General features: G+C 55.2%; 1 protein-coding gene and 1 long non-coding RNA gene across 6 annotated transcripts in view; both read left to right on the forward strand.

The window, feature by feature from the left end:
- Positions 1–27,468, forward strand: part of ETS1 (ETS proto-oncogene 1, transcription factor) — a 77,926-nt gene that overhangs the window by 22,802 nt on the left and 27,656 nt on the right. Inside the window, exon 1 of one of the 5 annotated variants that reach the window (XM_068659033.1) lies at positions 6,678–7,012. The exons of the other annotated variants lie outside the window; for them this stretch is intronic. Coding sequence (XP_068515134.1) covers positions 6,931–7,012 — 82 coding nt within the window. The 5' untranslated portion in view covers positions 6,678–6,930. Of the gene's footprint in view, positions 1–6,677; positions 7,013–27,468 lie in introns of those variants that run through there. 5 annotated transcript variants of the gene reach the window in all.
- Positions 7,026–11,712, forward strand: LOC137843603 (uncharacterized). Its single transcript, XR_011089584.1, has 2 exons — positions 7,026–10,008; positions 10,095–11,712. It is a non-coding gene; the product is annotated as an uncharacterized lncRNA (long non-coding RNA).

The raw sequence follows: 27,468 nt of genomic DNA on the forward strand, positions 1-27,468 counted from the left end.
TGTGAAAAAAAATGGTTTGCGTTAACCCAGAACATATTTAGAAAAAACATTTGTGTCTACTTTTTTTTTTCTCTCTGACTACCAGCAAAGCAAAAAATAAAAAAAATAAAAAATCAGCTATTTGCACAACTTTGGCTGCAGGCGGCGGGCAAGCGGACAGGGAAGCAAACCAGTTTGTGTGAAGAACCCCTTGTATCTCTAGATCTCCATTCAACAGCTTTCAGAAGATAATTAAAAAACTGAAATAACGGGTGATGATGATAGCTATATAATGGGTGACGATGCTTGGAGTCGCAGGCCCCTACCGACCAGCTGTCTCTTGCCCATTTACACCACCGAGGATTTAGGGCTGAGGCGAGCTAATCAGGAGACCCTCATGGGGAGAGAGGCGTGTTATTTAATTAGCTGCACAATGGACTGACTGGGAGGCACGTGGTGGCTCTAATAGAAGGAGATAGATGTCCTTTTAGCTGGGCTAATTGTTAGGAAATAGCAGAGGCTTTGTTCAGCCCCAGCATGTGGCCTGTGATCTCGCAGAGCCTAGGGGCTGCCCGCTTATAATTTTAGACAGATCTATTCAAGCCTGCTCTGCAGCGCGGGGCCGAACAAGACGGGTATTGTTGGAGAGCCAGGACCGCTGTCCAAGAAAACCACCCCGAAAAACCCAAACACGTGTAGAGCGGAATAGTTTCTGTCGTTTATTCACTAGCGGGCCCGGCTGCCAAGTGAAGACAATTGGAAGCGAGGAGGTTTCTGACGCGGGGCGTGGGTTTTGCTCTTTGAAACACACACGCGGGCGAATCCTTCCTCTGAGGAGCACCACAGCACGCAGGAGGATGGCCCTGCCGGCACAGCGTGCCCTGGGCGGGCAGCTTTGGGTGCCAAGGGGCCTCATCCTGCCACCCCCTCCTGACCAGCCGCCGCTCAGGACGTGACCCTGGTGTGCTGGGCTGACCGAGGCCATCTCCGTGGGTTTGCTGTAGGCACTGCCATGATCACGGTGGGGCGGTTGGTGTGGAGGGACCGTCTCCGTCCTGAGCTGCCCCCTCAAATCTCCCTGTGGCTTGACCCCGTCACGGTCCCCATCCCCTGAGCTTTTCCTTCGGGGCCGCTGAGCCGATGCTCCCGACCCTTTGTGAAGCGAGAAAGCAGCCTTCCATTAAAGCAGGGGGATGGAGGCACAAAGGTTTGTAAGAGGTCATGTGGAAATATTGACCAGGAATTAAACTTCCATGTCTTGAGCCTCTCTGTCCTGGCCACAGAGTTAACCTGAGGGTCATCGCACTCCAGGGTTTGATCCTCCCACCGCCAACTGGCTGCGTGCAGGCGCCTTGTTCTGGTGCCTGCTGTTCCTCAGGCTCTCGCTTCGTGTCCTAGAGGTTGGCACCGGGCTGACCTTCCCAGGAAGGTGCTTGCATGGCTTCTGGCATCTCTGTAAAAATAAAATGTTGCTTAATATTTTCTGCAGCTTCATGTTCTGAAGCAGTGGCTTCTCTGCTTGCTGTTGCTTGTGAAAGATGAAAGGAGCAGGGAAATGTTAGTGACTGGTATTTAGCTGTGCAGGAGATTTGCTTTATGGGGGTATTAGCAATGATCCCACTGCCTCTCCTTTGTGATCCCTCACCTCTTTCCAAGGGAAGGGGGTTCAGAGACCAGCAGAAGTCAGTTCAGCAGCCTCTGTTGCCAGAGATCAGTGAATGCCATGGGTGAAGCTGTGAACAGAGATGTGCTGCCTGAGTCTGATCTGACTGCATCTGTTTCTGTTGCGGAGGAGGCTGCCTGGGAGATCTGACCAAAGATGAGAGGCCCTGCAAATGAGGTTTGATGTGTACGGGCTGTGCGTGCTCAGGGTAATCGTGAGCATCGTGAGTTAAACAGCAAAAATCCTCAGGTTATGTTTACCAAAAACTCGGTGCTGTTACTTGAGGAGGAGAGGGGAAATGTAGGAGAACAAACAGTGCTGGAGAACAGCTTACGAGGATTTTCCATGCAGCCAGCTCTTCCAGCGGGGTAACAAGTGAGTGACAGCACCCCCCGCCAACGAAATTCAAGGCAGAATTACATCGCTTGAGCCCAGATTAGCTAATCAGGTTAAGAAGCAGCGTGGGATCGCTGAGAAACCAATAGCAGGAGACACTCGAAGATGCTTAGGCAGCCTGCGGGAGCACTGATTGAGGTACCCGCGGTGTGCCGGCCGGGCTGGGGCTCCGTGGCAGCCGCGCGGGGCTCTGTGAGCTGGGCTCCTGACGCCGAGCTGGCCACAAAGATGCTTTTGTGAGCCATCTCCGCTGGGAAGCTAATGAGAGCAGGAGTCGTGGAGGCTCGGAGGCGGCTTCCTCTGCTCGCGCCTGGAGGGCAATCAGAGGACGTTATTGTGGCAGCGCTGTCTGGGCTGCTCGGGGCTGAAGTCTGCGTCTCCGCAGCGTGAACACAAACTGGCTTTTAGTGCAGGCGCTGCAGAGGACGGGGACCTTCCGTGACTCCGGGCACAGAGCGGCCAGGGGACCCCAGAGGCTGTAGCCATCTGGGTCACGCAGCAGCCAGTACTTTCGTGATGGCCACCATCTCCTGGCCACGAATGCTGGATGCGAGAGCTGTCTGCCCTCCCCACGGGGAGCGCGGGGGCACCAGCAGTGCGTGCTGGCTGACAGGCTCTGCTTCCATGCCAGCCAACAAGGAGAGGCTGCAGCCGCCAGCTACTAACCCAGCCTCCCTTTACCAGCGTAAAACAACTCCCTCGGATGCTTCCCAGCTCTTGCGGCGCTTGAAAGAATTTCTCATATAATTTTAAATTCCAGGAAAGGTATCTCCCCGGGGAATGGTCATGGCAGCTGCTTGCTCTTTCCTCTCATTGCAGCGGGCCACCTCCACACCCAGAGCCACCTCCCTGCTCCTTCCTTTCTTGGAGTGGTGGCTGCTGCTCTTTCCAACAATGACCCCCTTGCGATAAGTCCTTTCATGTCTCTGCTTCTCCCTGGGATTTCAGGACACTCTTGTGTTATTTTTTTCCTTCCCCTTTGCTCCTGATTTTTGCCTCCTGCCCTCTGGATATTGTTTACTTGACAAAACATCAAACTGAGGCCCTGACCGCTTGCAGTCATTAAAAATCCCATGGCAGTTTTGGGGAAGGCTCCAATTTGGCTAATTACGTTCTGCCATAAATATCCCCCTGCAGTTTTAATTGGCTATGGTGTTCTTCATTTCCTGTCCATAACAGCTGGGCGGTGTTGCTCCGCGTTGGTACGGAGCCCTTGTATTTCACCCCAAAGGTGGCTGCGCTTCAGTGCTAGGAAAGCGCCTTCTTCACTCAGCCAGCAGCCGAGCGGGTGAATCCCAAAAGCCGTCACAGCCACGCCACGTCTGGAGGAGGGCCAGCAGCTGCCAGTTTGCAGAAGGGCCATGGCAGGAGTGAATTTGGCCCTGCTAAATGGAAAGAACCAGCCCCAGGTTGGAGAAAGGTGGTGGAAAGGCAGTCCTGCCCTCCCTGAGCCCTCAGACATCGCGGCAAAGGCTCTGCAAAACCTTTTCTCGGTGCTAAATGAATAATAATTATTATTCTTTTAGACCAAGGTTAGTCAGCGTCCCTGGGAACAATGTGGCATTATTGCCTGTCCTTTCTTTGTTCCAAACTGTTGAAAAACAATCAGACTGCATTGTGGAGAGAGGGCAGATGGTTATCTCCGATCAACGGCAAGATCTTTTGACTATATTAATGGCAGGAGGGCTGTTGTCCACAACCCAGCACCCTCCCTCAACAGGAGAGAGCGCGAATAGATATTAATGGTGAATAACGACAGAGTGGAAAAGGAGGGTGAGACTTGGATGTTGAAGAGGAAAGATTTTTCTGAAGGCTGTAAGCAGCAAATAGGAACCAGTTGCTGAGGCGAAGTCATGTTTGGCAGGTCTTGGACTCCAAATGGTCACATCCCAGCTGAAGAAACTAATCAATGGATTCCTTCCATGCCTTCTGCGAACACTGAGCCATTGAGCGGCTCAGCTGGAGTTCAGAGCCAGGGCTTTCATGTTGCAGGCTCTGAAGTGAACACAAATTAAGGCAGCCGCTAGGATGGAGTTGAGTTCGAAGGAGAGATTCAGCTGCCCTGGGAGGAAATTTCTGTCCACAGCCTCTCCATTCTTTTCCCTCTCCTTTCCTCCACTTTGACTTCTTTTGCCCCAGAGGTGCTTCTGGAAATGTTCTCCTGGTCCTGCAGGGAGGGGGGGCTGTGCATCGCAGGAGTAAGACGAAACAGAAATTTGGGGAGCAGGGGTGGGGGCGAGGCGGGGGAGTGGAGGAGCTCAAAGCCTCGCCGCAGCCATGCTGCACCAAGCTGTGGCTTCATGTCATCAGCTTTGCGGGATCAGTGCTGAGCCGGCATGCCAAGAGTGTGTGTATCTTCTCTAATAAAAAACACACAAGCTGCAAGAAAGGTCTTTATTAGAGCCTTTGTACTGGTCCAGAAGAGAAGGAGCCTCATTACAGGTGCATTGGACTCGAGCCAGTCCTTAGGACTGTAACACTCAGAGGCGAGGCCGAGCCAAACACATCAGCCCACGGGAGCAGGGCTGAAGCGCAGGCACTGGGGAGGCAGCTGAAGCCTCTGGTGCAGATTTTTAATCTTTTTTTTAAATCTTAATTTTTAATTTTTATAATCAGCGGCTACTCTGCTCCATGCGGGACCGTCTCTGCTGGTGGGAACCTTCTCCTGCACCGTGTCAGCAGCTTGTCCCTATCAGCTTGGGCGCGACACTGTGGCCTCGCTGCGTGCCTCGTCTTGTGTGTGCGTCTGGGGACTGTGGTTTGCTGCAGGAGGCTGCGCTCGCTCTGAGCAGCGAGGATTACCGAGCACCACCGAGCCGGGGGAGCAGTTGGGTCATTTCAATACGGTTGGGACCGCAGGTGCTTTCTGATGGCTTCGCCGCCGCAGCCAGCTGCGTAGCTGGGCCCCCCGCGCCCTCCCAGCCCGGCCCCGCTCCCCGCCGCGCACCGCAGCCTGCCTGAGCGGGGACCTGGTGCTCACAGCGCTCCGAGAAAAGTGTGGGAAGGGAAAGGAAGGGAAGGGAAAGGAAGGGCCCTCAGGCTGCGATTGCTGCCTCAGGTTTCTCTTCCCAAGCTGCTCTGGAAGGGCGCCTACAGAGAGGCAGCTGCTGCTTCTGAATCCCCTTTTGGTTTTGAACGAGAAACGTTCTGCTCAGCCTCCTCTCTGCAGTCTCTTCCTTCAGTCACTGCTGTCCATCGTGTATGGGGAAGAGGGGAAAAAAACAAACACAGGACAGGTGCAAGCCCATTATCCTACATGGGGAGAAGCAGTGGGGACCACTCTTTACTCTTGCAGCCATCCTCTTTGCGCTCTCAGCTTCCTGTGGTGGGTTCCAAACAGGGATGCTCAGCCTTGTGCCCTGCCTGCTGCACCGAGCACAGCTCAGAGGTTCCCCAAAGCATGCAGGGATCCGTGGGGAGCGGTTGTGTACTGGTCACACGGTGAATCACTGGTCCTACCCTGCTGCCGCTGGTTTTCTGTAAGAATGAGGAACTGAACTTGCAAGTGGATGGTGACTGGGAAACAGAGTTGCCTGTAAAATTGGAAATACAAGTGCTGGTCAGCAGGTGAGGCACCTGGAGCAAGCTGCCCCCCTGGCCTTGCCAGAATTAGAGCATCCTGAGTGATCTGCTTAGGTAAAAGCGGCGGCTAGCATCAGGCTCTCACTTTCTGGCCCCGCACCTCACAGCTTCCTTTAGTTACACTGACTTTTCTTCTATAAATACGCCTCAGGCGAATGAGAAAGGCTGCTCTGAAGCAGCTAGAAATAATTCTGAGCTGTAACATTTGCATCCGCAGCCAATCTCTATGTTTGAAGGTTTCTATTGTGCTTGCAAGTGGGACCCTGGCTCCTGCTGGGGGTGCAGGCAGCCCCAAAGCCTGGCTGCTGACACACTGGGCCCCGATCGCCCCGTTACAGCTGGGACGTTCCCCTGAGCCCAGCTTTGATCAGAGCTGGTCCCTGCCAGCGTCTCAGAGGCTGTTGAGACTTTGTGAGTGAGAGAACCACAAACGCTGGTTGCTAATGTCTTTTTTTTTTTTTTTTTTTTTTTTTTTTACACTTGTACCGGTAAATTGCCATCTGTGAGTCATAATCTCCTTTCTGCTCTGCCGTTTGTGGTCTGAAGTTTTTTGCTACCTAAATATAATAAAACATATTTTGTGTGAAAACCGATATTCTTCTGTTAAGCTCCCGGCCCGCCGGCACGATGCTCATCGCGCATCTCTAGGAGCGTTTTTGCCCCGTTTGCTTCCCAAACTTCACTTTGCCTCCCCCGGCACCGTGTGTGCCCTGAATCCCCCCCGGACCACCCCGGCCCGGGGCGCACCCGTGGGTGGGAGGGGGGCGGCCGGCAGCACCCAGAAGCGGGGGCAGCACCCACGGAGGGGACAGGGGCGGGGATCGCCACCCCAGACCTCATTCCTGCTGGGACCGGGGGGTGGCCTCAGCCCCGCTGCTCGCCCCCCGGCCCCGCTCCGCTCCCCACCGAGCCGGGGCCGCCTCCGGGGCGGGGGCCGGGGCAGGACAGGGGCAGAGGCAGGGCAGGGCAGGGGAGGGGAGGGCCAGGCGGGTCCCTCCCCGCCGCTGTCACCGCTCGGGGCCGGCCCCCAGCGCCCTCCCCTCGGCGGCTCAGCCCGGGCCGGGGCGGCGGCGGCGGGGGGGCGAGGCGGAGCGGAGCCGAGCGGCGAGGAGCGGAGCGGAGGAGAGGGGAGAGAGGGGAGCGAAGGCGCAGGGGAAGGAGGAGGAAGAGGAGGAGGAGGAGGAGGAAGGCGAGGAAGAGGAGGGAGGAGGAGGAAGCAGGCGCCCGGGCGCCCCGCTCCGCGCACGGCGGGGCGCAGCAGCCGCCCCCCGCTCCCAGTCCTGGTCCCGGTCCCAGCCCCAGCCCCAGCCATGAAGGCGGCGGTGGACCTGAAGCCCACCCTGACCATCATCAAGACGGAGAAGGTGGACATCGATCTCTTCCCGTCCGCCGGTAAGAGCCCTACTGCCCCCGGGGGCTGCGGGAATCCCTTCTCGCCTCCCCGCTTCAGCGCCCGGGGAGGCCGGGGGGGATGGAGATCTGTGGGTTTTTGTTTTTTTGGGGGGGTCCTTGCGAAGGGGACCCGCGAGCTGCAGGGGAGAGGCGCTGCCCGGCAGCACCGCTGGGGGAAGGCGAAGTTGCTTTCGGAGCACTTTCAAGACTTCCCTCCCTCCTCCAAAAGAAGAACCGCCGCACCCCAGCCGCCTTGGCTCAAGCTTTTGGACCCCGAGCGGGGACGGGACAAGCCCCCCGGGGGGAGGAGGGGGAGGCGACGACGACCCCCGCCGGGCTTTTAGGAGCCCCCACGAAGCGTCCCCAAGGAGGGGGGCGCGGGGATCCCCGGCCCCCGCTGCAAACGCCCCGAGCGGTCCCGGCACGGCTCGGGCGGTGCTGAGGATGCACCGCGTTTAAATCCGGAGAGCCCGAGGCTCTGATTTTTTTTTAACTTTTTATTTTCCACCCCTTTCTGAAGAAATGGGTGGAGGAAGGGTGCTGGAGCTCTCGGGGATGATAGCAGCGGGTTACTGCAACGAGGCGTGTTTTTTTTGTTGTTGTTGTCGTCCTAGCGATAAGTTTAGCTGCTGCTGGCTGTGGTTAATGCTGGTAGCTGAGTTTTTACCATAATAAGGGCTGTTGGGCACGTCCTGGTGCCGGCTGACCTCAGGCTCTCAGCGGTGGCTTTTGCCTCGCTCTCGGGGCAGGGGATGGTGCTGGGAGCCTGCAGGGACAGAACTTGGCCTTGGGGACAAGACGCGGTCCCACTGCTTCCCCCTCCCCGCCACAGCTCCCGCAATGCTGGAGGGGAGGCTGCTGGGTTTTGCACAGCGCTGGTGTGCTGAAGGAAATGAAAACAGAGCTGTGCGTGTCTTTGGCAGTTAGTGAACTTCTAGGAAATCCAGCAAGGGGATCACATCCCACCAGGCGATGATTTCAGGCTGCCGAGGGGACATGGAGTGACAGCTGGCTGCTGGAGCGCGGGGGGCCGCGGCCGCGCAGCGGTTAGCGCTCAGGCTTAAAATAGAGCCTTGTGTGGGATCAGCTTGTCTGCAGAGAGCCCCAGTAAGTCTGCACACGTCTGTGGGATCCACACCGACGGGCTGCACGGGGTCTGATGTGGGGACAGCATCTTGTGCGTGACCCATCTCACGATAGCAGCACGTAGAGGACCTGGCCGCTGGTTGTGGCTGTTGCCCCTGACCAGGCTGAGCCTGGCTTTCAGGTGTGGGCTCCGAAGGGTCAGGCTTCAAAACGCAGTGGAGATGCTGAGGAATAATTTTCCAAAGCACCTTTGCAGGTTAAGCGAGAGGCTCTGGTGCAGCTGAGGGTCTGACTGTGTCTATTTCCTAAAGCTTGGGTTAAAAGAGCGTTTACTGGAGACTCACTGCCGTGCTTGAGGCCGTGACTGCAGGTTTCTTGCTCACAGAGGAAGAAAATGGGATAGGAAGAACACCTGGTTCATCGGGGCAGGGCCGGGAGGATGTGGGGTTTGTTTGTCTTTCAATTCAGACCAAATATCTGCTGAAATTTAAACATCTCCTGGCATGGGTGACAGCGTGTTACTGAGGCGTCTTTGTTGTTTAGGTGTTGGAGCATGGGATCAATGTAATTGCCTTTTCCCTCAAGTGAGGACGCAGCATTTCTTGCTGCCTTAAGTTCATTTTCTTCTGAGAAAGCTCTTTTGCAGCTTATGTCAGCAAGCAGTTTTTAGCGTTGACCCAAAGTTTAAACTTTGGCAGGAAGAGCGCTGAAAAACAAAAACCAAAAAGGTAAAAAAGAGCTGACTCCCTATCGACTTCAGCTGCAGTTGCTTCTGTTTTGGTGGCTGTGCTAACACTGAGCCAGAAAGGTCAGTGTTGTCAATTAGCTGGCTTAACCTCATTTCCCCTGTAACTTTTTAGAGAATGCTGCAGCTTTCTTGCACGGTCGGACTGATGCTGAGAGAGGGAGCATTGATGCTGGCAGCTTCTGTTTCAGGCATCCATAGGAGATAGATGGCAAGTTTTCTCTACTCCTGTCTGTTTGGGAGTGCTGCTGAGGTCTTGCTCGCCCAGCCCTTGGTCTCCTTGAGGAATCTGCCACTAAGTGTGCCCATTGTCCTTCTTTTGAAATGGGCATTGGCCTCAAAATGAGTCTGGCCCCTCATTCCTTACATGCCAGCAAGGCAGCGAATCTGCTCCACAGCATCCATAGGGTTAATCCTAGGCAGGGAGAATTGTTCCAGGCAGAGGTTTTCAATTGTGCGAGATGTTTCATGTGCCAGGTGCTTGATGCCCTGTAAAACTGCAGAGATGCGTTGGCTGCACTGCAACGTCCCCTCCGTGCCTTGAAATAAAAGCCTGCACGTGCAGGCAGCCCCTGTGTGTAGGAGCGAGGTTTGCAGCGTGTCCAAAGGGCTTAAAAATAACCTAAAGGGGATGTGAAGTTTTACAAAGCTCCAAAGCCAAGTTCCCCTGCTGTTGCCAGCAAGAATGTGTGAGGAAGATGAGTAGGTCAGGAACCCAAATCCCACGGTGGTGGGCTCCTGCTTTAATGTGCAGGCTGTGTGTGTGGGTTTTCCTCGTAATGGTATGATGGACCGTATGCTAACACAGTTTTGATTGCAAATATGTGGCTGATCCACCAGTGGGTTGGTGGGATTTAGTTTACAGCCTTTTTTTTTTAATCACAGACAGCTGAAAGTTCATCCTCTGAAGTCAGAACCCAAACCAGGTAAAAATCAACCCTAATGGGAACTTAACATTGCAACTGGTAAATGCTGCCTGCTGCAAATCAATTTGTTTCCTCCAGTTCTGCAGAGCTCTGTTTGTTCTCTGCGGTCAGAGTTAAAAGCAGCTCCGCAACCCTCGCTGGAAGCTGGCAGTGTGTAATTGGGACTCCCAAGTGCTGAGAGATAACTGCATTTCTTGCTAATGAGGCTGCTGACTTGCTGCCCCGGGGCTTCCCACAAGGTACTGCAGGAGGGCTGCAATGGCAGGCAGAGATGCTGGGCTCCGTTCTCCTGCATCCACTCCCCTCTCGCTTCCTTCCCCTGTAGGTGCAGCTCGGTGCTGGCGTGAAACCAGGACTCGGTCTGCCTCGAAATCCCGGCTCCGGGAGGCGGCAGGACCCCGTCCATCCCTTTTGGTGCTTCCCATGTGGACCCCAAGGACAGCCGGGAGATGGGCGCGTTGTTTCCATTCGCCTGTGTGTGGGTGGGATCCCAGGGGTGTGTTTTTATCTGGCAGGAGCCTTTCCCTCTCTTTGGGGTTTGGGACGTGGTCAGCTCAGGGCTGAAGCAAGGTAACTCCTGCTGCAGGGTGCAGGGAAGTGGACAGGCTCTGAGCAGTGTGTATTTGGGTGGAGGACCTGCTGCATCACACAGCCTCCCGTAGACAGGTCAATCTCTTCTTCTTGTCCTTTGCTTTCACTTTTAACATATGCAGATGAGGGAGTTCGTATTTAATGCAAATGTTCTGTCAAGCATCTGCCCACCTGCGCTGTGCCTTGCTGCAGGGAAACAGCCAAGTGCTTTACAAGCCAGAATGTGTCTTCATTACACATCTTAGGATGGTGTCCTGGAGAGCCCAGCTTCCCAAACACGCCTCTGCTCTGCAGTCTGTGCACAGAACAGGGTCACAGCAGCAGCGACCCATCCTATTTCTGCCTGACTCAGTTTCCCTGTTGCTGTCAGGAGACTGGTCCTGGTGGCTTGCATGGCCACGTTCTTGCATGCAAGGTGAAACCCAGCACCAAAAAAAACCAGCAGTTGCCTCTCTCTGCTTCAAGTTATCCCCTGACCCCTCTCTCCTCTGCGTACTGGTGCTGGAGGAGCATTTGCTTGCCTGCACCCAATGGGACGGGCAGTGTGCATGCAAACTGAGAGAGGCTTTGCCTGGAAACCCAGGAAAGCCCAGAGAAAGCAAACGCTGAAGGGTGAAGAGATTTCAGGGCAGCACAGAATTTTATCCGGCGTCTTTCTGAATGTTTTTGTATCTGCATTGACAGCAAAGGTGAGAGCTCCTCTTCGGCTGTGGATTGTTCAGTGTGGGCATGAATCCTCAGCCGGCAAGAGGGAGACTAATAAATTGAGGGCCTCTGTCTCCTGTGGTATTTTCGATGCTGATTGCCGGTGGAGGAGGTGAGAATTTGAGCTGAAAAAGAGCAATTATCTTCCTATGCACTTACAAAATGCCCATCACTGTGGTATCCAGCTAGGATGGGGGAACAGTTTCCCAGGAGGGAGGAGGCTGCATCTGTCTTTCGCCAGCTTTTTTAGTGTCAACTTGCATCTACTTAAGGAACAAAGCTGTGAAAAGAGCTGGAAAGGGGGCAGCTGATGATGCCCTGTGCAACCTTCTCTCACCCTTCATCCTTCAGGGATCCACGGCATGAAATACGCCCCGGACTGCGGCGTTCTTAGCTTCGGTACAGAGAGCAATGATATTTGCAAGAAAGAGGAGCAAAGCCCCATTCCTTCCTCTTTTTCATCGTGTACTCCCCAAAGCATGTAACAACTGTGCAATTACAGTGTAGTTACACGAAGTGGCCTCTAATTTGCCATGTAATTATGGCGTGCTATGCTTTGATAAGCCTTATAAAATGAAGGGATAACACAGTCCTGTGCAGGAGCAAGCTCTCCAAAGGGAGCTGAGGAGCAAGCTATCTGCTGTCCCGCTACCCCAAATCCCGAAGGGATTGCTGCAGTTAGACCTGGAGATGCCAGCTTGATGCTGGAGGTGAGATGGAAGGCGGCTTGGTGTCCTCCTGTGCTGTTGTGGTGGGAGCAGACGTGTCTCAGGCACTCGGATGCATCTCAGGTGCTACCTCTCAGGGCAGAGGTAGGTGTGAGTCAGAGCAGACTTGTCTGAATCTGGTGCAGGGGTATAAGCAGGCAGGGCTGTCACGCCGAGTGACTGCTTTCAGTTGTAGTACTTCAGTCGGGATTTGGGGGAAGAAAGGATCAAATCCATGTGGATTTGTCTCAGGCAATTAAAGAGTCTTTTCCTTTCCCCACCATCAGCTGGTACCTGCATGGGCACCTGAGCTGTATTAAGGTGAGCAAACCTTATCTAGGATAGATTTAGGAGAGCAAACGTCACTGCTATCCCTGGGATAAACTGAAAGGATCGAGCTGCTGGCATCCTACAGGCTTATGCATTTTGCGCAGGGGAAGACCTGAGCTTGGTAGGGTGATGCCAGGGCACCAACTGAAGTGAAGACGGGAGGGATGCTCAGCTTTGCTTGGAGGCGAAGATTCCCCTGGGAGCAGGGGCTGACCATGGCACTGTGAAGCTGGGGATCCCGACAGGAACAGTGGGGACCGACTGAGATCTGTCTTCCCCAGATCCACTTGTCGGCTGGGAGTTACGGGCCAATTTGCAGCTTGTCCAAATCAGCTTTGCTCTGCTGAAGCCAGGGATATATGCTCTGATCCAGCGTAAAGCCTCAGCGCTGTAGCTGATACAAACTGTACAGCTGTCTGGCAGCCAAAAATTGGGCCTGTGTCCCTTTTTTTTTTTTTTAACCCGCGACATAGTTATGCATCGCAGCTCTTTTGTTCCTCTTCCGTGACTAAGCTGCTCACTGCCTTGTTTCTTCTTCTTTTTTTTTTTTTTTTTTCCTTCGTTGTGTAGTTTATAATCTCCCAACTAGATACAGAAAAAAAAAAATTTGTTTGCAATGCTGGCCAAGAAGGCTCTGGTTTCACTGGCATCGGGCCATGCTTACATCCCCAGTCAAAATACTGCTGGTTAAACAATAAATATTTATTGATTCTCCTACAAGCTTCTACATTTTTCCCAGGTGCGGTGGAATTTGGGGGGGTGGAGAGCACTTGAGTCCCAAAGCGGCTTCTTTTGGGCTGCGGCGGCTGTGCCGGGTTTCTGTGGAATTTACTTTTGCTCCTCCTGATGACAAAACCGTGAGATGGCTCCGGAGATAGCAGCTCTCCTGCGGGCTGGGATGCGAAGGGGATCCTCGCAGGCTGGTTTTGGTACCGCTCTGTGTCTCCAGGCATTCAGCCTGTAGCTCTGCTCCATTCAGCTGCCTGTCCGGACTGCCCCAGGTTGCAGGATTTGTGCCCGTGACTGCTGCAGGCTCTGGAGGTAATTATGTGAAAATGTGCAAATCTACAAGTCGCTTTATCTGCCTGAACATCTCCTTGAATAAGGGAGTGACTCCTGTCCAGAGGCGATCCATAGTTCAATGTCTGGTCCAGAGAGATGGCAAAAAATAAAAATGAAAAAAAAAAAAAACAAACAAATCAGGGTGGTTTCAGTTAGTAATTTGGTTAAAGGGCTCAGCCTTCATATCTAGACTGTAGAGACCTGCTGGGTCTGAAAGCATGTGCCTGTAACATTAAGAGACTGCAAAAGTTTGCATGCAAAACCTGAGCTTCTGCAAGGCTGCGAGTGTTCAGAGGGCAGCAAAACTCGCGGTGCTTGCGTTCAGAAGTGCTCAGAGTTATTCTGTTCTCTTGTGGTGGGTGGCTCAGTAACTTCTGGTTTATTTAGCTGGGGAGCAAACCCAGGGCTGCTCACCGTTGCTCGCCTCTTTCTGAACTGTGAGGTGAAACTGCACATCTTTGGTGTTGTTTTTTTGTTTTTTAATTTTTTTGCCACTCAACCGGCAAATATATAAGGTTTGGTTTGGTCTTGGTGACATGAATGGCATCAAGTCACTGACGACGTCTGCCTGTGCAGGGCCATGTTTGCACGATACGGTTTTCCCCATCACCTCCCCGATCTCGCTGATCTTGCACAGCTTTGGGGCATGTCTTGAATCGTGGGCAATGCCCGGCACCCTCCGTTCATCGCCCTGCTCCAAGCACTGCGTGCCAGCTTTGCTGTATATCTGCAAGAAGCCGGGGTGCTGTGCTGTGCAGTCTTGCGTCTGGGTCCTGTGGAGCAAAACCTTGGCCTGAAAAATACCCTCCTAGATCTCAGTCGCGTGCAAACACGAGGAATAGATAGCAGCTTTCCTTCCTAGAAAGGAAACCCCCTTGTTTCTGTGGTTCTCTCTGGGATACCACTGTTGTGGGTCTTTAGAGGATTTTGGAGACCTCCTGTGCACGGGGAGCTGCATCGCGGGTGGTTGGAGTCTCTAGTTTTGACCCATGATCGCTGTGTGCTACGTTAGGAAACTGTCCTCACTGGATGTTGGGAGCTTCCACAATCCCCTCTGAAACACCTCTTCAGCTTAATTATAGATCGAGAGGCTGCACCTTTTGCTTGAGATGCTTGATGTAGCAGGGCAGCAGCTTCTCTGCAGGAACAAGTCAGCTGCAAACGAGATGGAGCAGCCGTCCCCTGCTCCAGGTGTTCGACTTCTCCTGGCCTTACGGGAAAAGCAGAGCCCTCCATCCATCTCAGGTGGTCGGTGCATACACTCACAGCACAATTTGGGCTGCGACAAGTGCCTGCGGTGCGCCGAGCCCTGCACCCTGGGTGGGTTTGTAGCATGGGACTGGTCCCCTGGAGGATGTGGCCCTGCCCCAGAGCGGTGTAGGAACGCCTCCCTCTTGCTGGGATGGCTGCGGAGCTGCAGGCCAGCTCCTCGCCCCAGCTAAGCATTCAGAGCTTGTTAATGAATGAAACGCGTTTTCTTACATGGAGGGGATTTTAAATTGGCTCCACATGGATTATGTATGTTGTCGCACTTTCCCGGAGGGTGATGGCATGATTAGGAATGTGGGTTTGATGAAAGAAGCCAGACACTGAGTCAAAAGCCGAGCGGCTCCCCGCTCCCTCCCCTGCCAGTGCCCCCTCTCCCCCCATCTCATTTAAAATATTTGACGTGGTTCCAGGGCATTCTTCAGATGGCTGCAAGAGGAACAAGCCAGTGGGGCTTTGCCGTGTGTTCATGTGCACCATGCATGGGGTGCTCAGCCCCAAAACCTCAGGGGAACTGATTCTGTCGCCTGACACCAGAGGATGTCAAGGAGAAGGGCTCAGAGACCTATTTTTTAGGGGAAACTGAGGCACGGTGCCACCATTATGCTGCAGCAAGGGCATGGGGACATCCCCTGCTGCACGCTCCCGGTCTCCCCCTGCTTTCCATGTGTAGGTTTTCTGGTTCCCCCTGGGAAGCAAGAGTCCCGTGCAGCAGGATGAGGGCTGTGTGTCCTCGTGGTGGCACCGGGCTGGGATTTGCGCTCCCAGAGGTGAGGATGCTGCCTCTGGAGGGAGGTCTGTGGATGAAAAGTGCTGACTAAGGGAAAGCTGCCCCAGAAACTGGAGCCGGACACTGGGAAGTGCTTTGGGGTTTGTTTTGTGTTGCTTTCTTTTCTTTCCTGTTAGCACCATCTATCACAGTAATCAAAATGTGGCTTTTTGACCCACATGAAAGTTTTTTCTCTTTTTTTTTTTTTTTTTTTCATAGGTGTCTGCATGTGTTTGTGCAAAACCACTCTGTTTTGGTCAATGTTCTGGAAGCTGTAGAACAGCAAGGCTTTTTTTTTTTTTTTTTTTTTCTTTTTTTTTACCTTTTAGCTTTGAGAAATTGTTTACCGAAACCTGAACCGTCATAAGAAACAACTTGCAAAAGCTGAGCACTCCTGGCTTTTTCCACTGAAAAAAATTAAAAAAAGCTGTAGCGGAACACGTGAAGTTCAGGCTTTTTTTACACATCATTGTTAGAAGCAGTTTTCCAGCGCAGTGCCAAGTGCTTTCTCTTTTAAACTGCTCAAGGCTCATTACCCATCCCCGCGTCCCTCCAAACAGCTCGGTGGGGTCCATAAATGCGATTACCCCAGCTTTGGAGCCAGAGCAGGAGAAAAAGTCACCTGCTCCATCCTCATCGGGCAGATGCGGTGGCGTTTCTCAGAGCCCTGCCGGTGAAGGGAAGCGGTGAGATCCGGGCTCGCCGTCGCGGTCCCGTCCCCGGTTCTGGGAAGCGCGGTGCCACCACGAAGCCGCGCGCGCCTGGTGCCGCGGTGCTGGGAAAGTTTCGATTTCCAACGTCAGCAGTGGGGTTTCGGGGCTGTCACGGTAGCCGTAGCCCAGCAGGGTACTTAGTCACTGGCGCTGTTTTCCATCCCTTTAAGCGGCTCCAGATTTGGAGCTGGCTCTAAAGCTCGCGACTTGAAAGGCCCCGGCCGTGCGTGTGTTTTGCCTTCAAGCTGGATGACTCTTGCATGTTCCTGCGTTCAAACGGCTGAACCCCGAGCAGCCGCTGCCATATGGATCCTATAGAGTGACCCGGCGTAACCAGCGGAGGAGTGGGTTACGTCAACAGGGCTCGGAGGGACAGGGCTGGCAGGGGCTGCTGGTGCCAGGGCTGCACCAGCACCAAGCCCGCGCCCCTTGGCATCTGCAGGCGTGCTTTGGGTGTGCTTGGGCTGCCAGTCCCAAGCGTTCGTTGAAAGCCTAAAAAAAAAAAAAAATTAGAAAGGGAAGTTGGAAAAAAAAAGATCCAGAAAAAGAAGAAAAGCGCAGGGGAGGGATAGTGTGCCTTTAAACAGCTGCGCGCCAGCGCGTGTAGCTGCGCTCGCTAACCCGGTGACTAATTCCCCGCACAGCCCGCGGCCAAGCCCGGCCGGGTCCCGCCGAATGCGTGCGCGGGGCCCGAGGAGTCATCGCAGCCGTCCCCTCCCTCCTTTCATCCCGCTGCCGCCCCGCCACTCCCCGTGGCAATTTATTTACTCATCTGGAGGGCACAGCCCGGCGGTCTCTTGACTCAGCAGTCCGGGGCCGATGGGAGCCGCGGGAGCGAATTCCAGGCAAGAAACAATCTCATGACTTGTCTCGGAAAAGATTGCTCCGAAAAGATCCCCTTACGGTCACGGAGTGCTCCATGCCCGAGCCTTCGTCAGAGCCCTGACGAGGATTGCGATTTCCCAACCTTGGGGAGCGAGCCAAGGCAGCCTGGGGCACTTGGTGGGAGTTGCTCCTCGGAAAGGAGAGGGGGGCTCGGACACAGCACACCCGGACACGGGGGTGCGGGGATGTAGAGCTGGCTTGCCAGGGCAGGGAGCCCAGAGCTGGGCTTTGTGTTGCTTTTTGGGTCATTCAAACTTTTACTTCCCCCACGTCCCAGGGTTTTTAAAATCCTTCCTTCGCCTCCAGGCGATTTTGGTTCTTCCATCAGTGTTTGCTAGCTGCCTGTCGGGCACCAGCCTTAGGCACCGTGGGCAACTTATCAACCATATTTATGCTTTTTAGCCTTTTTTTTTTTTTTTCTTTTGATACTACATGTCTCTCTCACCCTGGCCATTTCCCCCCACCTCCTCCCCATCGAGTGTCCCTTGAGTCCCATCCCCTTCTGAAAGGCACTTTGGGAGGTCTGCCCAGTGCCTTCCCACTGCCTCTGGGGATGGGCTGGGATGAGAGCAGGTCGGTAAGCAAGGAGCTTTGCAAACCTGCGTTTTGCTGGCCCCGTGGGAGGGCAGGGCTGCCGAGCTGACAGCTCTGGGTGCCTCATCCTCCTCTCCCTGCCTCGAGGCTCCGGAGGCTGCGACCTCAGGGACTGTGCCGGCATCCCTGCTGCCTTTGGAGATGCCTGCAGGCAGGAACCAGCCCGAGGCTCCTGCTCCCTGTACCCTTACTGGTTTCACCCCAGCCCCTGAGCGTCCTAGGGCTGAGGGCAGTGGGGATGTTCACTCCCCTGAGCCACCCAGCCCGGTCCCTGCTGCAGCACCCCAGGGCTTGTTTCGGAGGATTCCCGGAGTTCCTGACACCAGCTCCCGGCTCCTGAGTAGCCGAATGACACCCCCACCCCCTTCTCTATTTGCGGCTCCTCCTAATAGCCTCTTGGCCCGAGCAGCCGAATTCAATCAGCCCTTTCACCATCTGCTCCCAGGCACTTCTGCCGGGGAAGGCTCGGGGCCAGCGAGGCTGTAATTCCTTAATAGCTTCCGGATGCTGCGTGCAGGGTGGATGCGAGGCTGCGAGCATCTCAGCCTCTCCCCCCTCTTCTCCGCAGCCCGTGCTGAGGTTTCCAAACTCGGGGCTTCCTCTGGGCAGGTCGGAGCACCTCCAGCCCCCCAGCTTGTCCCTGCCAGCCCTCGGGTATCCAGGCTGAGGCCAGTAGGTGACATAATCCCCGTCCTGGACAGCCCTTGGCGCCGGGATGGGGATGACTGAAGCCGATGGGGCAGCCCAGCCTGCCTTTGGCTGCCTTCCCCCGCTCACTCCCACCTCCCTCGTCTGGCCCAGTCGCTGCTCTGGTCCCTGTCCCGGTGGGAAGTTTCCTAGAAGTCGGAGCTGGAAGAGGAGACCTTCCTGGGGTCATTTGGGAAAACCCCTGCTCTCCTTCGTGGGGCTGCTCGAGAGTCTGCGTAGGGCAGCCTGAATGGGGCAAAGCTCTGAGTTTTGGGAGGGCTGTGCTCCTGCCTACCTGGTGTCTGAAACACAGCTGGGGGGAGGGATGGAGGAGGTTTATTTCCAGGGCTCTTCAGCCGCCTTTGTGCTTGGGAAAATCCCCTTGTTCTTTGTCTTTGTTCCCTTGTCTGCTTCAAAACAATAAAACCAGAAGGAGAACGAGAACTGTTCTGGGACATTGTGAAATGAGCTCTGTCTGGCACCAGCGTTCCCAAGGACTGTCCAGCGTGGGCTGGAGAGCTCTGCAGCCTAGGTTTCTCCCAGGGCTGTTTCTGGCCTCCACCACCGCAGGAGCTGAGCTTGGTTCACTCTCCTCTTACCCCAGATGGAAAACCTGTAGCGTGGAGAAAAGAAAGTGGGGCCGGATTCATGCTTCCCGTCTTAAACCAAGGTGATTTCCTGCACCCTTGGTCCCCTCCGTGCCTGACACCAACGCAGGGTCCCCTCCAGGGGATGCATCAGCTCTCCGAGGTGGATGGAGAAGAGAAGCCAGGCTCTTTCTGTGGACTTCAGGGAGCTCTGCACAGCTGGGGATGGGAGCGGGCTGTGTGCCAGCCGGCCTGGTGCTGCCCTTGGCCCCGCAGAGGCACCGTGTGCCCCAGCAGCGGGGACAGGGAGGCGAAACAGTGCCCGGCTGGCAGGCGGCGTCCCAGCATGGCCTTGTCCCTTGTCCCCTCGCTGCCCCAAGGCCAACTGCAGCCGATCCCCGTGCACCTTTCCGCAGCGATACTTTCACTTGTCCGGCTTTTAGCCCAGCCAGAAAAATCCTCCCCGTTTTTTTGGCTGCTGAGATGGTCTGTTGGAGCCTGCCTGTCTCCCGGCTGCTACATGGAAATGTTTTAGCTGCAGCGGGTGTAGGGCACATGTGATTCTTGTTTGTGGGATGGGACGGGACAGCGTGGAGCTGGCTGCTGCTGTGGTGCTCGTAGTGCTCATGGAGGTGTCCTTTGGGGCTCAGGACCTCTCACATCTGTGGGGTGGCAGTAGTGGAGTCATGGCCTTGAGGGGTACCTGATGCTCGTGGTGCTGGGGGAGCCCAGGAGATGAGTTTTTTTTGTCCAGGCACCAAGCAAGAGAAGAGCTCCTTTGCTCTGAGGATCTCCAGCCCCTTCTGTTGGGTTGTTTTTTCTCCCCTCCTGTTAAATGATGCTGCTCCGAGGGATGCAGCTAGCTCAGGGGAGATGCGTGGGCTGTGCAATGAGCATCGCAAGCTACTTTGGTTTTGATTTCAGTTGCAGGGGGCTGTTGTGTGTATTTGTGAGTCACTGAAAAGGAGGGAGGATACCTCCAGAGTGGAGAGCTCAGGGTACTGGCCAATGCAAGCCTTCATTGGCAGTAAATCCAGTGATGCAAAGAAGTAAATTCATGTACAGAGCAGGGGAGTTGGAGGTACACAGATCGTTACGCTACCTGCGATCTCTTGGCAGCAGCCAGCAGAGTTGACTGTTTGTTCTAAAGAGTTATAAATAATTTTGTAGATTAAAATGATTGATTATCCTTGGTCTAATATTATTTAGTCAGAGCAAACAGTGCTGAGATTTACCAGCCGCGCTCTGACCTCCCAACCCCAATCTGTTTGCCAAAGCCTGTGCAATTATTTGATTTCAAAGCTAAATACTCTAATCTCTCCTCTTCTCCTTTTGTAACTGCATAGCCGGACGGCTCGGCCTGATACGGGAGGGCAGACCTGGAGTCCTCGTGCCCCGTGACAGGTCCCTGGGCAGAGAGGGTCGAGGTGACGCAGCGGGACGGGGACCTGGTGGTGGCGGTGTGACCGGGCTCCTTGTCCTCCTCCGTGGGTGCTGCCCGTGCTTCCTGGGCTGAGCCAAAACCCTGCTACGTGGGGAGAAAAAGATGCTATCACATGCTTAATAATGGACGAAGGGCTTTCTCCGGGTAAGGCAGCGGCGGTCCCTGTGCAATCCACGGGGATGTGATCCGCTGCGACTTGCGCCGTCCCGTTGAGCAATCGGCAGCGGTTTATCACAGGCTTGGCTCTGCGTCTGCCTGGCACTGCCCCGGAGCAAAGGGTTGGCCGGGGAGGTTGCGGAGGTGGGGTGGGCTGGGCGGCAGGAATCTGCAGCTGCAGAGCGATGTGGCAAGCTTCGCCCCCATACCCTGCTGCCCCGGGGCAGCGTGCGTGCTCGGGAGGTGACCCAGAGCTGCCGAGCCTTCCTTCCTCGCCAGAGGCTCGGTCGCTTCTGGCTGGCTGGCTTCGTGCTTCCTGCATCACGTGGACGTGTCCTGGGCGCGAGGAATGCCGTAGGAGTATCCGTAGGCACCTTCCCCTCGAGGTCTGTCTGTGTTTTGCTTGCGCGGACACCAGCACCGAGCTGTCTGTGGCAGGTCCTGCCCTTCAGCTCGGACACGCCGCGGTGTGCGGAGGAGAGCTGGCGAGTGGAGGAGAGCAGCTTTGATGTGGAGGGAGATATTCCGGGGCTCGAACCTTATCCTGGCCCGAGGGCACTTCAGCCTGTGCCATGCCATGTGGGACCCACGTGTCGGCCGTGACGTGGCACCGACGCAGCCCGGGGCAAGGGCTGATGCTGAGACACAGAGATCCGTTTACGCAGGACTTGGGCTGGAAATCAAGTGAAGGTTGGGGAATTCCTTGGGACAGATTGGAGGGGAAGGAAAAGCAGAGACGCAGCCAAGCCCCTCCTTTCATGTCTAATCCCGTTCTGAGGCCAGGAGAATTCGCGATCCCTTTCAGGACCAGTCTGGCAGTGGACTCCCAGTAGCAGGGACATCCTTGGAGTTCGTCTGCACTGTGAGGGTGTCGTGTCCTGGTGCTGGATGGCACACACGGCTGCTCCATTTTTCATTCTGGGCACAGAGTCATTGCTTGTGACCACGGATATGCAGCGAAACCATCTCAGGCTGTGAGGTTGTGTGTAGCTGCTAACAAAATGTGTTGGCACACACGTTGTTCAGGTGTGTCGGAGCAGACTTGGGGGTTGGGATCTGTTTGTGGGGTGGTGGAAGGCCTAAACATGACCGAAAGTCCCTTGGCCCGTATCCCTGCTGCGAGGGGACAGCACTGCCAAGAGATCTCAGCCTTCCCTTTTCACACTTCCTACCCTGACAGCATCTTCCTCACACAACGTACTGCCGATTAACCTCAGCCCTGGCTTGCGACATCGCTGCTCTCCCTTTTCGGGAGGCTGTCACGTGCGGTTTGGCAGCACGGTGCCTCCACGGGGCAGAGCGGAGCGAGAAGCTGGAGGCGATGGTGCCGAATGCCCACTGCACGTCTGACCTGTCTGCGTGTCCGGGAGGCGGAGGAGAGAGATTGGTATCTGGAGGAGAGACGCAGGGCTCATTTGGATGGAGATGTGTGTTCTGAACTGCTCGGGTGCAATTACAGCAGTGCCTTGATAGCACCTGTGTGTGCTCGTGCAGTCCCCAACAAATCTGTGCCACGGTGCTGGGGTGCCTCGTGCGCCAGGGATGAACCCTCCGGTCGTGTCACTTCATCAGAGGTGCCCAAGGTGACATTGCCAGCCTGAGGCCCGAGGTGAGAACAGCACGAGGCCCGTTCTTCACCTGGTTGGGAAGAAAGGAGGCTCTGGGGGACGGTGGGAAGTGCTGAGCACAGACCTGGACCGCTGTCTCCTCCTTGCAGCGCCAGAGCCCAGACGTGGGTTTGTCTGGGGATGGGCTCAGGCCATGCCCTTGTGGGTGCGCAAACCTCAAGGGCCATTAAACCTCGCAGGGCTTCCAGCCGAACCAGCAGCGAGCAGGGAATTTCAAGAGGCTTCTGGGCCCAGGGGTGAGCCGTTTGAATACCTCGGGCACCGATCCAAGCAGCGAACGCATATCTGGTTGTTTGCTCAGTCAGAATCACTGGCTTTGGGGAGTGTGTTGTTTTTTTTTTTTCCCTCCCCCCCCTCATTGCTGTTGAGCAATTTGAGCTTTGCTGCAGGGACACGGGGTGTGAGAAGCTGGGTTTTCGCTGCTGGTTTGTGGGGGAGCATCTCCCCGAGCCGGGGCGCTGATGCGGGGCGGCTGACACAGGCGTGACCTGGGCTCGCTATTCACACTTGACCTCCTTCCAGCCGGGGCTGGGTGTCCATTTCAGGCTTTGCTGAGCCCACCCCACGCTCCCATTAGTGTGTGTGTGCCTGTGCATGAGGATTAGAGCTATTTAGCAAAGCGGTTAGTGGGGATTAGAGTGAATTAGCACAGGGGAAGCTCGTCTCGCAGGAGAGCCTTAGCGGAGAGGCAGGGAGCATCCTCCCGGCCCTGCTATGGGGGGCTTGAAGGCAAAGCAGCCCGCAAGTGAGATGCTAATCCCATAATCAGAGGGATACCCTGGCTCGTGCGATGTTTGCAAGGAAAATTAGGAGTGTGTAGGGTGATAAGGGCCTGACCACCAAATGAAGAGGCTCACACACCTGGGCAGGAGTGGCTGGGGCACACGGAGAGGGTTTTTGCTGGCTCTCTTGGCTGTATCTCTTCTCATCCTCCCGCCGTGGCCACCTGCGAGGTGCTGACCCGCGGGTTCAGCCTGCACACGCGTGGGCTTTGCTCGGGTTGAATGAAACCCGGGCTCTGCGGTCAGGCCAGCCAGCGTGTTCGGGAAAGGCTTGCACAAGTTTTTAATCACGATGCTCGGAGACGTAAAGCCAGAGGAGTTGTTTTGAAGCTGCTTCACGAGTGTTTGTTTGTGGGGGGCTCTCGCTGGGCTGACAGCGATGCTGCTGCAGCTAAACCGCTGCGACCAGCCTGCCTCGTAGCGTGGCCTAACCTCTGCCGTTGCTTCATCTCGGTGGAAAAATCTTTCTGCTTGCCTTCGCTGACTGCTTTGCATAGTTTTGACGGGTGTCGTTAAACCTTGGCCGCGTTTGCTAACCCCAGAGTTGGCTGCATCTTCTCAGTGCTTGCCCTTAGCCATCTGCGCTCCTTCCAGCAGCCGGGACAGGGAGGATGGAGCGACACCCTGCACCAAGGGAAGCCCAGCTCCCGGTTGCTGCAGGAGGACGATCCATAGGTCCTGTCCTGCCTGCTGAGGCGGGGGAAACTTTCCCATAATTGCAGCGAGCGTTGACTCAAACCCTGTGGTTTTGCTTTGCTTCAATCCAGGGGTTTCTCTTGTGCTTCTCCCCCATGAAAGCCGGGGAGGAGCGAGCCCCTGTGACTGCAGGGGATGCCGCTTTCCCAGGATCTCTGTCCAACACCCACATTATAAAGCTGTGATTGAGGGAATGGAAAAAAAACATTAACAAGGGCAGCGGGCAGGCTTGGAGGGCGAAGCAGGGTCTGCCGGTGAGCGTGATGGCACTTGGATGGCGGCTGAAGCATCCTTTCAGCAGCCGGTGCTGCTGCCTGCTTCCTTGGCAGCTGCACAAAACCAGAGCCAGAAAAACCCCGACACCCCCTCCCTCCCTTTTAGGTTGCTCCGTGTCCCATTTTCCTCTCTATCCTTGCTTTTAAGCTAGTCCTGTTCAGAATGAGGATTTTTGAGCTGAAACACCCTGGTGGTGAGATGGTCTGGGGGGCCATCACCCTGCGGGTGAGAGGGACTTCTTCCCCAAGCCCTTCTGCCTGCGGGGCAGAGCCTGGGATGGCGGGGCTGTTCTTGTGTTTCCTGGGGGCTTTGGTGAGCAGGGCAGGGAGCTGGAAATCCAGCAGGTTTGGAAATCCAGCGCCGGGCAGCTTTTCTCTGAGTGCAGGACGTGGCAGCAGCTGCTGGAGCCCTCTTGCCCCACTGTGCTGCAGTGGGCACACGGCTGCCCCGAGTATCCTCTCAGAAGATGCTCTGAGCCCTGCAAGCCTGGCTGCCTGTTGCAGAGGGTGACACAATTTACCCCAAAGCCTGAGGCTGAACAGCAAGAGCATCCCATCCCAGAGCATCCCACCCCGACAGCCAGTCCCACCCACCTCTTAACCTTTCCCATTCCCCACTCGCTGTGATGCTCCAAGTGCGAACTTGGAAGAAATGCTTTCATCTGCCTTTAGGAAAGACAAGTTTCCAGGCCCTTTATTTAGTGGGAGAACTGGCCCCCATGACACACGGCATCTCCATAAGAAAGCTGCTGAATGCCGGAAGAAAGCTGGCTTTGTTGTTCTTTTTGCAGCGCTAAGCAGTGCGGGCTTTCGGTTTCCTCTCTTGTTTTTCTCTTCAAGCCCAGCTTTCATCTCAGAGTATTTATTTTTCACTGCTTGAAGGGGGAAAAAAAACTTACTTTTCTTTTTTAAAAAATGTATTTATTTTAAATTAAAATAGCAACTCTCAGTCCTTGTTGTGCCATGCCTTGGAGAGAGAACGAGGGCTGGTCTCTGGCAGGGTGCTGCAGGAAGGGGTACCAAGTCTCTCTCCTCTCCCCGCCCTCTGTCTCCAATATCTCCCTGTGCTCGTCCTTCCTCCCCAGTCCTCCTTCTTCCCCAATTTTCCCTCTATTCCCTTTTTTCCAGCTTTCTGTCCCGTTTTTCCTTTCTTCCCCCTGAGTTTCACTGCCCTTTCCGTCCAAGGAGCCCTAATTGGAACAGGCCGGCTCCGCTCCTGCTTCCTGCGTGGGAGTGAGAGGCTCCGCTTGTGAAAACAGTTCAAAAGTGCAGACAAATTTTTGCCTAATCCTGCCTAAATAACTGGGGCTCAGCTGGGGTTATGCGCCAAGGCGCTCCTGCCCTGCTGCTGAGCCGGGTACCTGGGAAAGGCAAACCTTGCCCTGGGGGGGAAAACCTGAGATGGGAGGTGGTGGGAGGTGGTGGGAGGTGATGGGAGATGATGGGAGATGGTGCTGCCCTGCCCCGGCTGCCTCTGCTCCATCGGGGGGCGTGGGAAGGGTCTCAGCTCCCGGTCCCCCTCTCTCCAGCCTCCTCTCTTCCTGAGAAAGGTTTCTCAGCTGCTGAACCCTGCCAGCTGGGAGACTTTGGGAATTGTCCGTGTTTCAGCCTCCCCCATCACTAGCTCTCCCCTGGTTTTGCTCCTGGTGCCTGTGATAGAGGAGCCCCGGGGTGGTGGGTTTGGGTGAGCTGGAGATGGAGATGGAGAGGGCTGGAGCTGGGTGCTCACAGGCTAAGGTAAGAGAGCAAATCCTCGTCTCTCCTTGCTGGGCCTCTGAGAAACTCATTTCACTCCATCACAGGCATCCAGGACCATGGGCACCTCGAGGTGGGCAGCACTGGGACAACCCAGGGGTGGCAGAAGCCTTTAGCTGAGGACGATGCTGTGAATGAGGCTTCTGGGGGACACAGCCTCTTCGCTGCCCTGGGGCCTTTGGTTGCCCTCCAGCAGAGCCAAATGGTGCTTGGAGGAGCATCCCAGAGCTCTGGGTGCTCACAGGAGCATCTTGGCCAGCTCAGGAGACACGCTGGGGCTCAGGGACTGAGCTCTTATGAGGAATTTAGGAGTAAATCAGCAGCTGTTGGATGCATGGTCCTAGAGAGCTGATTTTCTTGACTTGACCTGGTTCGACGCCATCACACACCTTCCCCAAAACTTACCCCATGCCTCCTTCAGGCCTTCAAGGTGCCCCAAATCGTGGCGATGCCAGCAGGCTATGGGATTTTCCTCCACCCCAGGAGAGGAGGCTGGGCAGGGAGCGGGCTTTTACCTGCGACAGCAGCGTGCTGGGTTCCTGACCCGGGTGTCCATCCATCAGAGCAAGGGCAGGAGGGGGCTGCCGGGTCAGCTGCCCCCGCTCTGACCCGCTGGGCATCCATTTACACGCAGGCTACTGTGTAAAATTGCGGGGACCGGACAAGGCCACACTGGGGCTTTTGATGGGAAACAAAGTGAGTGGCTGCAGGGAGCTTAAAGGGGGCATTGACTCCGAGTGGAAATTTGGGAGAAAAATGACTTTGCTCCCATCCTCCCACTTTTTTTCTTTACTGCCATTTCTTTTGCTTATGCAATCAGATGCTAATGTTTTGACGTGCAGCGGAGTCGCTTGTGTTTTAAGGTCAAAATCCCTAAAGTTTGTAAATCGTAGCCCTTTAAAAAGATCAGAAGTGTAGAAATAGTTTATACATGCGGAGCCTGGTGAGAGCAGGATAGGAATTTGGCTGGGAGATGAACTCGGTGATCTTGGCCTCTTGGTCCATTTGCCATCTGGTTTTCTCACAGGCTCCACGTCCATCTGCCCAACAGCCAGCACAGCGGGGTGGTGGGTTTGGGGTGGCTCCCCTTTAGCTTAAAAGCCATGTAGGGATGCAGTGCTCTTGGCCGTGGCAGGACTGTTAGCATCCTTTTGCCCTTCTGAAGTTTGGTCCCCAAGGATGTCAGGGGGCTGGAGGAAGAGCAGGGATCTGGTTTTGAGAAGCTTCCATGGTCTTAAATTGAGCCCCCAGCCCCCTCCTTGCTTTGCAAAGCTGCAGCCACTTGCATAGATGTCCCTCCCTGCTTTCCCACCGTGTAAGGCAAATTACTTATCTCTGCTCTACACATGCTGGAGATGATGTGACATAATTTTCCAGAGTGCCTGCAACTCCTGTTAGTATTTAAAACTCAAACCATAATACCCTGCCTGGTCTCCCAGGAGGAAAATCAAATGCAGTTCCCTGTCGGTACAACGGCAGCAGCAGGAGACGTGGCATGGAGGCAGCATGCTGCACGCGCGAGCCGTGTAGATGAGGCTTTAATGGGCGTCGTAAAAACGAGGCAGCAACCCCAGCCCGGGATGCAAAGCTGGCCCCCGCTGCTGTGCTCGCTTTTCGGATTGAAACTCGACATTTCCCAGCCAGGCTTGGGTGCAGCGGCTGTGCTCAGCGCTGGCCGATGCTCTGTGCCCCTGCGTTCCTCGTGAGCAGCCCGTGTGCATGCACGCGTGTGTGCGTGCGTGTGCTTGGTGGGCAGCGGGAGGTACACGAAAGGGGACGTTTTATTTGTGTAAGATTTGATTAAAATCTTGGAAACGGGTTTCAGATGACAGTGAAAGCTGAAACCAGGGGAGCTAAGCCTGGCCTTGCTTTTGTTACCGAAGTTCTGCTGGGCTCTGACCTTTGCACAGCCCAGGCTGCAGGCGAGCGGCTCCTCTGTGGGCGCTGGGGGACAGCACCAGGGCTCGATCCTGCTGCCAGGTCCCTGCGCCCAGCAAAGTCACACCGGGCAGAGCAGGAGAAAGCCCTTTGTAATTTGGCACACACAGGAATCAGCAAAGAAAATGC

The sequence above is a fragment of the Anas acuta genome, chromosome 23 (assembly GCF_963932015.1).
Source record: "Anas acuta chromosome 23, bAnaAcu1.1, whole genome shotgun sequence".
Lineage (NCBI taxonomy): Eukaryota > Metazoa > Chordata > Aves > Anseriformes > Anatidae > Anas > Anas acuta.